The following is a 15,030-nucleotide window of genomic DNA, read 5'->3' on the forward strand; positions in this document are numbered from 1 at the left end:
TAATAAATGTCTGTTGTTGGCAGATGGTACTTTTAGACTGTTAATGTCTAATGGGTAGCTTAAAAGAATCCTAATCTTTTGGAAAGTTGATATGGAAAGCTTGTTTCTCAGGTCTCACTCACTTTATCCTGTACACAGGGTCACTGGGGGCCTGGAGACTTAGGGCTCACCCTGGATAGGGTGCGAATCAATCAGAGACATGCACTCACACCCTCATTCACACACTACAGGCAATTTGGGAATGCCACTTAGTCTAATCTGCATGTTTTGGACTGTGGGAGAAAAATCACCAAGCACGGGCATAATATGCATACAGACCTAGAAGGGAATCAAACCTGGACCCTGAAGGTGCAAGGCGACAATGCTAACCACTACGCCACCGTGCCGCCTGTATTCATATATAACGTTATGCAGATTTGCTTTTGGGCAAGTTTGCATGCAGAACAGAATATATACTGTAATTTGTGCCTATGAATAAATATGGCACATATTTAACATGTAGAATTATAATTTCCCGATTGAAAAGTAACCTAAACGTTTGGTTGGTTGGCCTGGAAGATTTTGTGGAAAATGTCGGCTCACTCTCATCAGCTTTCTATTACTGGTTTTCATCCATGGACCAAAAATAAATGTGCATGAAGCATGTGAATAAAGACACTTCATAGCAGATCAGGCAAATATGAATTATAGTCCTGATGCATGAAGGCTTAGGATTTGGGAATGGAAGCTGTTATGTGGCTGTTCTTTTGACAAGTGACAGTTACACTGATGGATTAATTCATAAAACAGTCAAATTGCATGGGATATTTTATGGAAAACCTTTGATGTTGTGCATTCCATGGTTTTACTGTAGCTGGGAATTGGAATATGAAATTTGACCCTTTGTAGCATGTCTTTAAAGCTTTAGACGGATACAAGAAAGTTTGTTAAAATTTTCACTTACTTCACATTTGGATTTGGTTAGCTAAGTATGATGGAAAAAGTACTGGTAAGTAGTCTCAGTCTCAGGTGTCCAAATCTTGATAGTGTTGACACTGTTAGGCTCCACATTGCAGTTTTTTTTTTTTTTTGTGTAAAAAGTATATGGAGTTTAAAGTAGGACTATTGTAAAGTATTTGTCACATTTCCAAGTTACATTAATCAATTAGATTCAATGTTAGGTGTATGTTGTTTCTAACAAAGCAGCTTTACTGAAATCCATATATAGATTTAGATTCCTAACAGGAACGAGTTTCAACAATGAACACTTCTTCTAGGGATTGGATAGTGAGATCCCTAAACAGTACTGAGTTTGTTTAAAGTACATTCATTCTGAGCATTGTCTTTGTGATTACAGTGGGAGGTCTCATGTAAAAATCAATCAGGTAAGAGAAATCTCGCTAATCTCACGTGAATACTGTAGATCCAGGTACTAAGACCTACAGTACTGTATCCAGGTGAGATTAGCAAGAGTAGTCTTAAGCAATAAAAAGTTATTAGGAAGTACAGATCTTGTGACAGAATCAGGCAAACCACATGAATCAGACAAAGATTTGATGGAGACACAATTATTCCTTGTTAGCTACTGCATATTTAATCTGTAGCTATAATACAAAACTAAAGACTTACAGGCACCATCTTGGCTGCTTGACTACATTTGGACTAATGGTGACGTGGAAATTTTTACTTCTTTAAAAAATTTTTTTTAGCCGAGCTGCTCCTTGCTAATGCACATAAAAGTCTTAAAAAGGACTTAATCCTGTTAGCACAGGTTCAGGACAGACTAAGCGAGAAGATGGAGATGTGGCAACCCTTCATTTACAGTCGCTCCTTTATGTATAGATCACCCGGATGACTAAGCTCTCACGTTTTTTTTTTTTTTTTTTTTACTAGAATCTACAGTATAAGTCTGTTTGGTGCTTTTGAACCGTGATGGAGTTGTTCGCTGGAAGAGCAAGCTGGAAAATATTGGGTCACCGGATTAGCCATTAAACAATTACATCAGAACATGAGTGAAATGGCAGGCCAAAAAGTGGGGGAGGCTGTTTCTGTCTCTTTTTACATCATTGTTAATGTCTTGGTCTCTTGAATTTTTTTTTTTTTAACACGCATTACAGAGCCGATCATTTTGAGTCTCAGACAAACATTATATAGCACTATTCATCCACCACCTCTCACTTCTGAGTCTCTCTCTCTCTCTCTCGCTCTTGCTGCTCGCTCGCTGTCCTGGCTTTCCCCCATGCTCTATTAGGTCTCGTTCCAGGATGAGGGAATTCCTGTAGTTATTCTCCTTCCGCAGTGGCTAATTTTTTGTGGTTTGCCGCCTTTCGTGGATGTGAATGGAGAGGGTCTTCACTACTCCCTAGGAAACTCATCGCATTTCTCAACTGCCAAAAATCCAACAGGCATTGATTAGAAATGAAGCAGGTTTTCACTTCTTCCATAAACACATATGAAAATGATGCATGATGCTTCAGATCTCTTGTATCTTCAGAGAAGAATAACTAAACCATGAGATTATCCTTAAAAAAAGGAAATGCCCAAAAACCATCATGAATTGATTTTCACAGTGTCACATATGAGGGCTTTTTTCTGGAGTGCCAGGAGTAAATCATTCAGCGTTCCTGGATAAACACAGATGATTTAGACTTTCTAGCTGAGGCTTGTGCATTCTCTTCCATTGCTGATTGCTTTTTATTTAGATTGTTTTATTAATCTCCCTCGGGTTTGCTGGATAAACGAACTGTAAGGTGTAGAGTTTTTCAAGCTACAAGGGTTGGCAGAGGTCAGTGTTTAAAACCGGTTCCTGGGTTTATTTGAGAACAGAGAACAGTTAAATGTTAATGTCACAAATACTGTAGGTCTCAAATAAGAAAAAGAAAAAAGAAAAATGGATCAGCTGTAACTGGATATCTGTGATTGAAGTGGCGTTAAATCCATTTAATTCAAAGCTATAGCATATTACAGTAAATGTGGGTAATATATTCTCTTAGACTTAAAACAAATATACTCTACTGAGGCGTTTAAGGTAAAAAGAGACTTTTGACTGTACATAAGAATAGAACACGGTTACGGAAGTAAAAAAAAAAAGACCTTTTTTGTTTCATTAGTGCTTGGATACCATCAGAGAAAGTTGTGTTGAAGTGCACATGCAATCCAAAGGCTCCCAGAACTACTCTTTAACAATTAGTTAAACGCCACTTTACTGTCCCCAGAGGCAGTAAAGTGTCCATTAGACAGCACAATGGACACCGGAGCTTCTCTTCTAAATTGATGGCCTCCCAGGAACTTCTTTGATGTCTCTTTTATTTATAAAACAAAACAAAAAACAAAACAAAAAAAGTCCTGGTTTGATCACCGAAGGCATTCAGTTTTTGCAGGACAATGACAAATATGAGGAACTTTCCAACTTACCTTAAACTGAAGAAGCTACTTGGATGAGTAATGAAACGTGAGAAAACGTTTTTTAATATACCAAAGTTATAATCAGACCTTCAGAAACTCCTTAAATGGCCGAAACATGTGGAAATTGCTTGGAGCAATGTCAGACCTGTACTGGGTCACATTTGTACTGGGTGTTTATAGAAGAGGATCCTTTGACCTTGGAGGACTTACTGTAAAATAGGGGAGGATCCATTGACATTTGTCTTTCTAACTTTACTTAGACTAAAGAAGCTATTTAGATGAGTAGTAAAACGTTTCTACGGAACTACAGCAAGTCCAGTTGATATGACTCAGATAACCTCACCTGGATGATTAATAACCTTTACAGACACTAAGACTTTTCAAATAGTTTTTAATCTAAAGGCTACCTTTTGGAGCAATCTACAGAAGCTTTGGACTTTATTTCAAGCTTCTGGACTAGTGTCACTCATTAAGATTACTGTGTGGCTATTGATCATGACAATAGCCTTACACATGCAGTATGCTTAGCCAATCTAAAAAAAAAGTCCAAATACCAGTCCCTTGTTAGTATAGATGTGACAAAATTAAAACCTTTTAATGACCCCCAATGCATCTTTTTTATGTGTAAAGCTATTAATGTTTCAATCATAGTCACATTAGAAACAGATGACAGTTGGTCTCTTGTGGTTTTCATTATCATTTGTGCCATTTTTCTTATTAGGATGCTGTTATATAACTGACTTATTGGCTGCCGGGCTTCTGTTTCTTTGACACGGGAGATTCTGACAGGGAGAACATCCAGACCCCAGATGTCATAATATGATTTTTATTAGTCACTATATGGTGGTAGATTGAAATATCTTTCCTATACTGTATAATCAAAGCATATGAAGGAAAAGCTAGTGCTGTTTAAAAGTGCTAATGCATTAAATTCTAAATGATTTACAAGCCTATATTTTTTTGGACAAAACAAATGATCCAAAAGGCTATACCGTGTGTTTCTATAACTTAAAAACAAACAAACAAACAAACAAAAAACAGCTAGAAACTGTGTAAATCTAAATCTCAGGTTATAGATAGCTTTATTGCTTTGGAACATTTTCCAAACAAGTAATTAATCATATCACACATAACAAGTAAAGTACAAACAATCATTCCCCAACCAGACTCTTTCATTTGCTCTTGTTTAAAGTTAACAAAAGAAAAAGTGCAGCTCATCATGTTACCAAGAAACAGGAAAACCGCAAAGCTCTTCACCCTGATGAGGAAAAAAAAAAAGTGAACCGACACTGGAATTTTTTTTTCCAAAAAAAGGCTAAATATATGTCTCAGAAAATGAGGATTTAAAAAAGAAAATGTGTTTATGTGGCATCTCCGCCATATAAGTGCATGCGAATGAGCTGATACTATAGAAATAATAACATGCTAGAGCAATAATACATGCATATTATGACAAGTTGTATTCAAACTGGTAAATTTATCTTGACAGCCCTGGAGCATGTGACTAAAACGAACCACATGATTATCCCAGAAGATGCCGTTGGAAAGTTTTTTTTTTTTTTTTTTTTAAATCCACCCTGACATACTGCTTGAGAACTTTTAAGGTGCATCTTGCATGACAAAACACTGCAATTAAATCATGCATCATGCCCAGTCAGATCTGGAGGTAGAAATCAACCAGAGCCCTACAAGGAGAGTCTGCTGAGTAATGCTTCTCCCAGACACACTGGCTCCCAGCCTTTCTCCCATTCGGACATTACTTCACCCCCCAGCCAGCCCCCCCCTTTCCCCCCGCCCCCAATAACCCCATTTCCCCTCTACTAGTGCTGCTTCTCTTCATCGCCGTTACCCCCTGCTCTAGTAGATAGAAGCACATCACTTCTTCATGTTCCTGCCTGTAGGCTGTCTGAAATCCAGGGCCATGACCGTACCGTGACATCCAGACAGTTTTCATGTCACCACAGGACTTCCACTTCCAGTGATGTTGAACAGAAGCCACTCATCATGGCAAGATCTTAAGAATCTCCCATTTCCCAAAGGGAGGAGGCAGAAGGAAACAGCTGCTGTTGAGTCTTGTTGTCGAATGGACGTGTGCGAAGTTTGGAAAGCAAGAGATAGAAAAGACAGACATCATCAATAATATCATCGACTTTATTCCATTATTGTAGACTGTGGTATACTGGGGATGATTATGGCATGTGTATATTATTACCCCTAGTGTTAGAACACACTACTATATGACATGAAGTGTCTGTCAGCTGTCAGATGATTTTGAAGACCTGCCACTGGGAAGCAAAACTCAGGAGTTCAACTCATCTTCAGTAACCTTGTTGTTCTGGTCCTATTTTGGGATCCTGGGCAGATACTAGGAATAAATCACCCTGGTTGGAAAAAAACGGTTGGCAATTTATTGTAGCCAGTTCACTTACAAGCATCTGAGAGGTGGGAAGATATCTGGGAACCCAAAAGAAACCCAGACTGACAGTAACGTGAGATCAGGATCAAAACAGGGTCTCTGAAGCTGTGAGGCAACAGCACTTTTATAAATAATAATCATGGTGTAAAACAGCAACAACAACAAAAAAAAAAAAAACCTCAGAAAATGCTGAGCCTAATCTACTAATTTCCATCTGATGTTTGTTTGCATCTGGGGCATCTGGAAATATTTCCCAATTTAGGCAATTTTCTCTTCCAGCTCTGCTCGTGACCATCACATCTGCATTCTGTATATTATATCCCAAGTCGGTGTGTGACTATTAAGGTTCCGATGAGATCTCTTAAAGGCAATGAAGAGGTGACACACCTTGTTTACACATAATTCATTCATCTTCTGCTTCTCCTACGTAAAGGGCCTGGAGCCTATCCCAGGAGAGTAAGGTCACGAGACAGGGTGCACACAAACATATAGACACTGCGACTTAGGAATGCCAATCAATCTAATCTGCATGTTTTTAAGCTGTGGGAGATAACCCACCAAGCACAGGGAGAACATCAAACACAGACCTGAGGCAGGAATCGAACCCCCTGACCCAGGAGGCCACCATGCTAACCACCACGCCACCATACCGCCTTTACACAGAATACACATGGAAAGAAAAAAGTCTTCCTGTCCTCGAGTGACTCATTGATTGATTGTATTTTCCACACTCTCATGATCCTCAATTTTTTTTTCAGCTCCACATCATGGTGTCACCCAACAGCGTCAAACTGAACATGGACTGCCAGCAGGTGGCTGAGAAGGAAATCAAGGAAGCTGGGAATACTTCAGCAGATGGCTACCAAGTGCTGGGCAAAATGTCCAAATCCATTGGCGCCAAGGGGGAGTCAGCGACAGTGAGTGGAACATTTTTAAAATTGCCTGAAATTAAGCACGTGAGCTGCTAGTGGAGTGATAGTCTTAATTTAATTAGTGTATATTTAAACAAAAATACCAAATGCTAACCCCAGATGGATTTCCCAGCTGCAAAGTCTGTCAACTGTCTTTATTTGGTGATTTTTATTTGTTGCTGCATTCTCTCTTTTTTTTTTAAGTCTTTAAATATGAAACTTGGATCAAAGATGTTAAACATGTGATTCCATTTTCTCGTGCTCAGTTCCAGCTCCAGATGTTCGATATAATCTGTAGCCTGGGATGGACCAGCCGGGACAGATGTTGTGACCTTCCTTCAATGGTAAGAGTTAACTAAACAAACTCAAAGCTAGTCTTTAAGTTTTTTATCCGGAGTGGTTTCTTTTTATTTCCTGTTTTGTGTAAATGTATGCCATTTGAGTGTGTTAATTTGCCGACATAATGCCACAAACTAATATAGGCTATTAAACATATGTTCAAACAAAAAACATATGATATAATTAGCCAGACAAACATCTGTGCATGTCCAATTGTGCCCGAATTTTTTTTTCTTTAGTTTCTACTGGGACATCAACACGAATACGTTAAAGAATTTACCCACAATCCCTCAAGAATATTTACTTGTGTACATTGCAGTTATAACGCTTGTTTGGCATAACATCTGTCGGGGAGGTTATCATGTCCCAGTGTGTTTATGTGAAAATACATGGAGAAAAATGCTTTGATGCTGGCAACCCAAGACAGAATTGAGGGCCATCATGAAGGATGAGCATCTCTGAGAAGCAGACGTTGCCTGTTTTTATTTGAGCCTTAACAGACAAAAAGAATGCAAATTTATCATGCTTTAAAAGGCTCATGAAATTATGGAGTTTTGGATATGATTAGCAGTCGAAGGACAAAAGTGGCTGTTTTTTGGCTTCCAAAAAAAAAAAGAAGCAATTTGCCCTGTCTTTACATAATCTTTCCTTCTCTGAACATCCAATACTTTTCCTTATTACATAGGCAGAAATGCTCAAAATCTTTCCAGTCAGCATAAACGCCTGACACTGCATGAATCACATTGCTGTGCCACCCTGCTGAAAGCTTGCAATTCATCACATCACACTAAGCGGTGAATAAAGTCCAGCTTCTAAACAATGCTCATATTCAACCAAAGGATATCTCATATTTTCCTATCATTTTTAACTGAAAAATAAATTAATAAAAATCCCAAATCCATAAGACCAGCTCTTAGTTTCTGTTGCTGCTTTCAGTAGTGGTTACGCTAGTAGTCCGTAGGTTCGGTGTTCACTTTGCTGTGAGCTCACCTCAGAGAGCGCGCTTCTCCTCTATTTTCTGCGCCTTTTTTGGACTTGTGCTGCAACTAAGATTTACTCTTTAGGCAATGGAGCAATTGCTGCTCTAATCCTCACCGGCCTCATTCATCTCCGCTAATCTCGCTCACTCTGTCTTCATGTTCTAGAGAGACGAGTCCAAGTGTCCACCTCTTCCTAACGCCTGCACATGCACATCAGACAGCACTGGGCCTCCTGGACCACAGGGCCCTGTGGTAAGATGTTCTTCTTATTATTTTTTAATTTTTTTATTTGAGAAGCAGTACCTGGAGCAGACTGTATATCCAATTACTAGGAACCTGCAGTTCCTTCTTTAGCATTAACTATTGTGCAGCGTTTCCCTTTCACATGCTCTTTGTTAAGTAAGCTCGAAATCAGCCTTAGGTCATACTGCTGTTTCTCATTTAGATTTTTATCCGTCATAAGCGTAGCATAAGCCATTATAAAGAGAAAATTTGGCCTAAACTCCAATTTGCACAATGTTCTCCCTATAACAAATGCCAACACGTTTGATATCCAAAATTTGCTTTGTTAAAGTGTTGGAGTTTTGGTGCTAATATGGTAAAATACGGGAAGCTCAAAGCCTCAAAGTTAGGTTCGTGCATAAGGCATGTTTGAATTGTTATATACTTGGCTCTAGCCACTTTTCTGTATCAGATTTTTTATGTGGTTTCTAACACTGTGTGTGACACATTGTTGTCTGTAAGAAATTGGATAGTGACCATCTTCATGCTGGAATCACTTCCTCAGCACACTCCTCACAGTTATTAGACTCATGAAGGAGGTCTGGCTCAATGTTTAAAAGCAGGATTGGATCTAAAAATTGATTTGGATGATGATATACTATGGTACCAACTACATTTTAATCGTTTGTTTTTTAATACAGAGCATCTGGTAGAAGGAAGCAAGGTTTAGACAACATACATGATGACTATACTTGGAATAAGGGCACAACTTTAATTATTAAATAAACTTTCTTATGTATCGATCTCTATCCAAGATCCTAATCGTTTATTTGTAATGCGTTCATAAAGAACTCTGTCCTGTTGAGGAAGTTAATTCATTCTGTAAACTGCTGATTTTTTTTTTTTTTTTTTTTTTGATGAAGCAGATCCATGGAATGTTATGTGTAATATTTTTATCTCTGACTTTTCCAGGGAGCACCTGGTAGCAAAGGTCCTAGAGGTGAAAGAGGAGAAAATGGCCCTTTGGTAGGTTTCATATTGACTCTTTTTTTCTGATGTCAAAGATATTATCACAACTACTGTAGCTGTCTAATCAAGCAAACTAATATGAACCAGAGAACGGCTTCGACTATTTTCATGTTTGTTTTAACTGTAGGGTCCAGTTGGACCTCGTGGAGACATGGGACCAGCAGGACCAATGGGTCTTCCAGGACCGCCAGGCCCCAGCGGGCACTCCATTCCAGGAGAAGCTGTAAGTCATTGTTTTTCCCCTTCTCACTTCAACTCCTTCCCTGTCCTTTGTCTCTGCTCTTAGACAGTTCTCGGTAGTGCGCTGTAAATCTTTAAGGCCCCCTGAACTGAAACATTATTCTGACCATTTATTTTCTCCCGAGTGGAATTTGCACAGACTATGGTCCGGGTTGTACATTCCTCTAAGTCTGTCGACCTCAGGCTAGATACCCGACACCCTTTAAAACACCTTATTCTTAATGTATCAACATAAATCTAATTCCAGGTCCTTTCCTCCCTCCTCTCAGCCACACAGTCTTCTACTTCCCCTTTTCGGTCAGACATCATGAAGTTGCACTATCCCCAAAATTCTGCCCTGTCAGCTTGATTTACGTATCAGATTACCAGGAGAATGACAGAACATAGCCTCCTCCACTCACGTTGATGAATATGCTTTTCGTATTTAAGCCCACTCTATCTTCTGCCTTTTTTCCATAGGGGCGTCCAGGACCGAAAGGAGATCCTGGTGATGGTGGACTACCTGGGCAGAAAGTAAGTCTTCTTTTGGCTAAGAATGCTTTCGGGGGGAAAAAAGAGAGAGAGAGAGAGAGAGGAAAAAAGAACACAGTGCAGCTCAAGCTACTACTCTGGAGTGGCTCCATATGGACTCCAAAGCGAGAACTTAGTAGCTAGCAGGGAGGCAGCAGTTACTACGGTTGTAGATCATGCTGTAAGATTTAATCTATTAAACATAAATTGGCTTAAAATAATATTAAGTGTTGTGGTGCATCTGATAGTTTAAAGCTTTTTTAGGACATGTATGCTAGCAAAAGGATTACAGCAGATTAGCGAGTTAGTTAAGCACCAAGTACGGCAGGCAGATGGAGGGGAAAGGTTCGCACCTAAAGGCAAGCATGGTTATCAGGGCCACTCAAAGTGATGTTACATTTTGAAACATCAATGTCTCAATTCACTGCTGTATTGATGACAGTGTAAATTTTGTCCCATTGTGGGTGTGTTTCTGCCCACGAGGTTCGCAGGACGATAGTGGTTTGCAGCCGCAGATAAAACAAAAAGCATATAATTTTTTTTTTTAATGACTAATAAATCATTTTTATATAATTTATTTCTGATTATAAGATTATTATTGAAAAAGGAATGTACATACAATATTAAGATTGCTACCACGAGGACAAGCAACATTATCTGTCAATAGAATCAAATATATATGTATATATATATATATATATATATATAGGTTTTATATAATAACTTTATGGAAACATATTTCTTAAATAATATTAATTTAGGATACTTTAACCTGCAATGTCATTATTTTTGATAAAATATAAAACATTTTAATTAAAAATGTAGCAAAAATAAATAATAATAGCAGACTATTATATATAATATTATATATTATCAATCAATATTGTGTTAAATATTGGACACATTATAAAACAAGGCTTTGTTCATGATGGGTTTTTCTCTTAGCAGGTGAACGGATCAATGCAAACGCTATAGCAACATTGGTTTAATAACTTGCAGCAAGGTTTATAATGGCCAGTAAAACGGATCTGGCATATACTACGTTCCCCGTAAATCTTACGCCAAGGCATCAAAGGCGAGTTGGGATTGATGAGGAGGGAAGGAATGGGGAGAAAAGGAGTGAACTGCTGAAACCATTTAAAGCGAATCGGAAAGAAAAAAAAAATTAAAATACTGGAAAGTGTGTTCTGCAAATGTTTCGAGTTGCTTAGTCAGAGGTAGATCACTGGTAAAAGTGTGTCAAGTGTATAAATGGGTTTCTTTCTGTCTGTCTCAGGGTCCACCTGGACCAGCTGGTCCTGTTGGCCCTATGGGAATCGCTGGTGTGAGGGTGAGTTTTGCTGCCCATCTGACTGCAGTGCATTACTGTCCAAAAGTAAGTCTTCCTGTACTGTACTGTGGAAATCTGGATCTGATTTTGTGTGTGTGTGTGTGTGTGTGTAATACAGGGACCTCAAGGAAAAGAAGGACCAGCCGGACCCAGAGGCCCACCAGGACCAATGGTGTGTATTAAAATAAGGATTTCACGGTGTTTTGGGAAATGCTCCTATCTTGGAGTTCTGCTTCATTACTGTGCCTCGTACTTCATTCAAGACTTACATAGATGCTGAAATGTATCACTTGTATCTCTGTAAAATGTACTGATTTTGAGATGTTGATGCTCTTTTTGTGCAGGGATCACCTGGATCTCCTGGAATGCCAGGACCTATTGGAAAACCTGGCAAGCCTGGTGAAAACGGTGTTCCTGTAAGTAAATAGACTCACCATACTCTTAAACACTGTGAGCATATGGTCTTTTATAATACAGGTGGGTACTAAATAAGATATCATATCTTTTTTGACAAGTATATTGCTTGAGACATGTGTCAGTAAGACAGGCAATGATAAAAATCAGTCACATTCCAGGAGAGCTTAATTTTAGGCTGTCAGATGGATATGTGAAATACAACAGCGTAAGGATGACACGGCGTCTCATTTTTACCACTTTTACTTAATGACCGCCACAGCCGTCAGGCATTCATCAAAACCCTCTGAGTGACATTTAAAATAACAGTCTGAAAGACATTCCAGCTAGCGATAAACTAATGGGTGTTTGTTTAAAGCAGTCAACCTTGTGGTAGAGGAGATTTAATGGGAAGTGGGATTTGGGTGTTTAGATGTGGTGGTGTATGTAAAGTCGAATATGTTTTTCATTTTTACAGGGACCCAGTGGAATGAAGGGAGACAAGGGTGAAAGAGTGAGTGATGGCATTCGTTTAATTTTCATTCCTAGTTCTGATTCTGATTCTTCTTGTCCTTTAATATCTTTTTGGGTGGATTTTTAATTAGGAGTTCTGGTGTTATGTCTTTTAGGGTGACCTTGCCTCGCAGAACATGATGCGTTCCATTGCCAGACAAGTCTGTGAACAGTTAGTGAACAGTAAGTGTTCATCACGAGTTTATGATTTATTTTTTCTAAACAGCAGTATATTACATCTTGTGTAGAAACTTTCACTTACATTCAATTAATGGTGTCTCAATGAGTGCTAACATTTAATTGATTGATTTCAAGGTCAGATGAGCCGATACAATGAAATCCTGAACCAGATCCCAAGTGACATGCGCAGTAACAGTCCTGGGCCTGCAGGCCCTCCAGGGCAACCTGGTACTCCAGGGCCTCGTGGAGAACCTGGCCGCATTGGACAAAATGGTTTCCCAGGAAGACCAGGATTGCCCGGACAGCAGGGAGAAAGAGGTGAGATTTATTGCTCATATGACCACCGGATGCAGAGCTCGGAATTGTTAGACATCACAAATGAACCTGCTTCAGGATTGTTCGATTTTAAGACAGTGAGAAACAACATGATAGTTTTTCTCTAAGGGATTTTTGACTCAAAATGTTTTAGTGCCTTAAAATACCGTAGACGTAAGGAGAATGCTAAGTTTTTATTACCATCTTTATGTTGATCATTTTTTTTTTTTATAACCAGAAGGTGTGTTTACATTTTCCACTTATAATCAGAACATCGCCTGGGCATCTTTGGCTTAGTGGTAGGTTTCTAGTCTGCCATGCAGAAGGCCCGGGTTCAATTCCCATCCAATGCCCAAACCCAATCCTGGATGCAGTGCTGGTCTCAAGCCCAGATAAAATGGGAGGGTAAAATCTGTGCCAAGTTTTTGTGAAGGTTGGATAGTCCGCTGTGGTGACCTCTCAAGGGGAGCAGCCAAAAGAATAATCAGAATAGCAGCCCATTCAGGATAAAAATGCATCATGTAAACAACCTCAGTCTGATCTGATCTGCCCTAATTAGAATTAATTTTAAATGGGAATTAGATTGGTGGTGTAAACCTTTCATAATCTGTTTAATTAGCCGTGTAAACACTTGATCTGGTAATTTCTTTCTTGTTGGAATAAATATATTACCCACACAGGAGTAACTCTATGTGAGGTGACAAGTTTCTGGGAAGGAGATTTTGCTTCCATTACTGATCAGTAATGATCCATGAGAACAACTCTCCTCCAGTCTTTACTTGAACTTTTCATCCAGTCTCCAGTGTCTCTGGCTGAAGAAAGGGCACTAATCGGCTTGCGATTCACATGTGCTGTAGTAAAGCAGGTCATCTTTCCAAGATTTAGAGATTACATTGAATTCTTGAAACCGTTCTATCACTTTTTTTGTTTAGAAACACTTTTTGCGAAACCTCATGAAAGTTACATATGATAAAATTTTTTGAGCATGTAAATCAGATCCATGCAAACAGTTAAAGTGGAATTTTTAATTTTAAAACTTTTAATTGCATTCAAATATTGTTGATATAAATGCAACTAGATTCTGATGTCAGAGCTGTCAGATCTAGTCCCTTAAACCCTTTAGCCTACTGATTTCGTTAACATCTGTAATGATAAATATAAATTCCGATTTTTCATACAATGTAGCAATAAACGTGCTGCCATGTGCTGGCTGTATTATATTACCATGAACACATTTACTGTAAAACATTTGAAGCCAACGCCAATGTTTTTAGGAACTCTTCGGTGCACTCAGAAAAATGCTAATATCCATCACATCATACTGAGACACATATGATTGCTGTCATTTACTTTCAGTTACATCAAACGCATTGTTGTAGCAAAAACACATGCCTAGCTCTTAGCTTGGCTGGGGAGATATTGATACTTCTCTATCCTGCATTTTTATTAGCCTTCGCCTTGAAGTCTTTCCAGAAGTCTAGATTCATCCACATGCATTTATTGCTCTTGAGCATTTCTCTATGCTCTTATAATGCTGTATATGCATATGTTTCAATTCAGGTCCAGCTGGTGAAAAGGGTGATAGAGGAAATCCAGGAATCGGAGAAAGAGGACAGCGAGGCCTGCCTGGACCACCTGGTAAAACTTTTCATTTTATAATACACATAAAAAACCACATTCCTGTTCATTCCTTTAGAAAGCTGTCAGTGTGGTTGTCAGCAGTCTTTCTCATTTAAGAGTGATTTATTTCATTATAGTATTTGAACGAAAGTGAGTGTCGCTTTTCTTTTCTTTTTAATTTTTTTTTATTATTAGAACAAAAAGGTTCACATTGGCCTTACCCTGTGCAGAATTATTTCCCATCCCAAGTGTGTTGCTGTTCCTTGTGTTCCTGTTCCACTCTTATATAATAGGAACTGGCTGATACAGTAGTTTGTAGTTGAACTCTTTTGCTCTCTTAAACATGAATTTTTCCTCTTTGCTTCGTCTTAAACGTTAACAAGCCATGTAGCACAACGTAAAAAGAAGTGAACGAATATGAAATACGCTTACAGTCAAGAAAACTACTGTTTAATACTATTAACTACAATGTTCATTAATTTTAAACTATATATGTGTGTTTTTTTTTTATTATGCTAAGGTTATTTATTTATTTATTTATTTAATATTGCGTCTGTTGCGTACAAATACTGCTAGGTTGTTAATTATTGATTAAGTGGGTTAAGGTGGTGAAATAAAGCCCCACCAGCTCCACCAGGCTGCCAATAT

General features: G+C 38.6%; 1 protein-coding gene across 4 annotated transcripts in view; it reads left to right on the forward strand.

The window, feature by feature from the left end:
* The window catches only part of col12a1b (collagen, type XII, alpha 1b), an 82,531-nt gene that overhangs the window by 64,952 nt on the left and 2,549 nt on the right, over nt 1-15,030 (forward strand). For all 4 annotated transcript variants that reach the window (XM_053489280.1, XM_053489278.1, XM_053489279.1 and 1 more), the window contains 13 exons: nt 6,559-6,717; nt 6,978-7,055; nt 8,196-8,282; nt 9,225-9,278; nt 9,409-9,504; nt 9,981-10,034; nt 11,308-11,361; nt 11,480-11,533; nt 11,706-11,777; nt 12,233-12,268; nt 12,384-12,450; nt 12,583-12,765; nt 14,323-14,400. In XM_053489280.1, coding sequence (XP_053345255.1) covers nt 6,559-6,717; nt 6,978-7,055; nt 8,196-8,282; nt 9,225-9,278; nt 9,409-9,504; nt 9,981-10,034; nt 11,308-11,361; nt 11,480-11,533; nt 11,706-11,777; nt 12,233-12,268; nt 12,384-12,450; nt 12,583-12,765; nt 14,323-14,400 — 1,072 coding nt within the window. The remainder of the gene's footprint in view (nt 1-6,558; nt 6,718-6,977; nt 7,056-8,195; nt 8,283-9,224; nt 9,279-9,408; nt 9,505-9,980; nt 10,035-11,307; nt 11,362-11,479; nt 11,534-11,705; nt 11,778-12,232; nt 12,269-12,383; nt 12,451-12,582; nt 12,766-14,322; nt 14,401-15,030) is intronic.

This window comes from Clarias gariepinus, chromosome 27 (assembly GCF_024256425.1).
Source record: "Clarias gariepinus isolate MV-2021 ecotype Netherlands chromosome 27, CGAR_prim_01v2, whole genome shotgun sequence".
NCBI classification, from domain to species: domain Eukaryota; kingdom Metazoa; phylum Chordata; class Actinopteri; order Siluriformes; family Clariidae; genus Clarias; species Clarias gariepinus.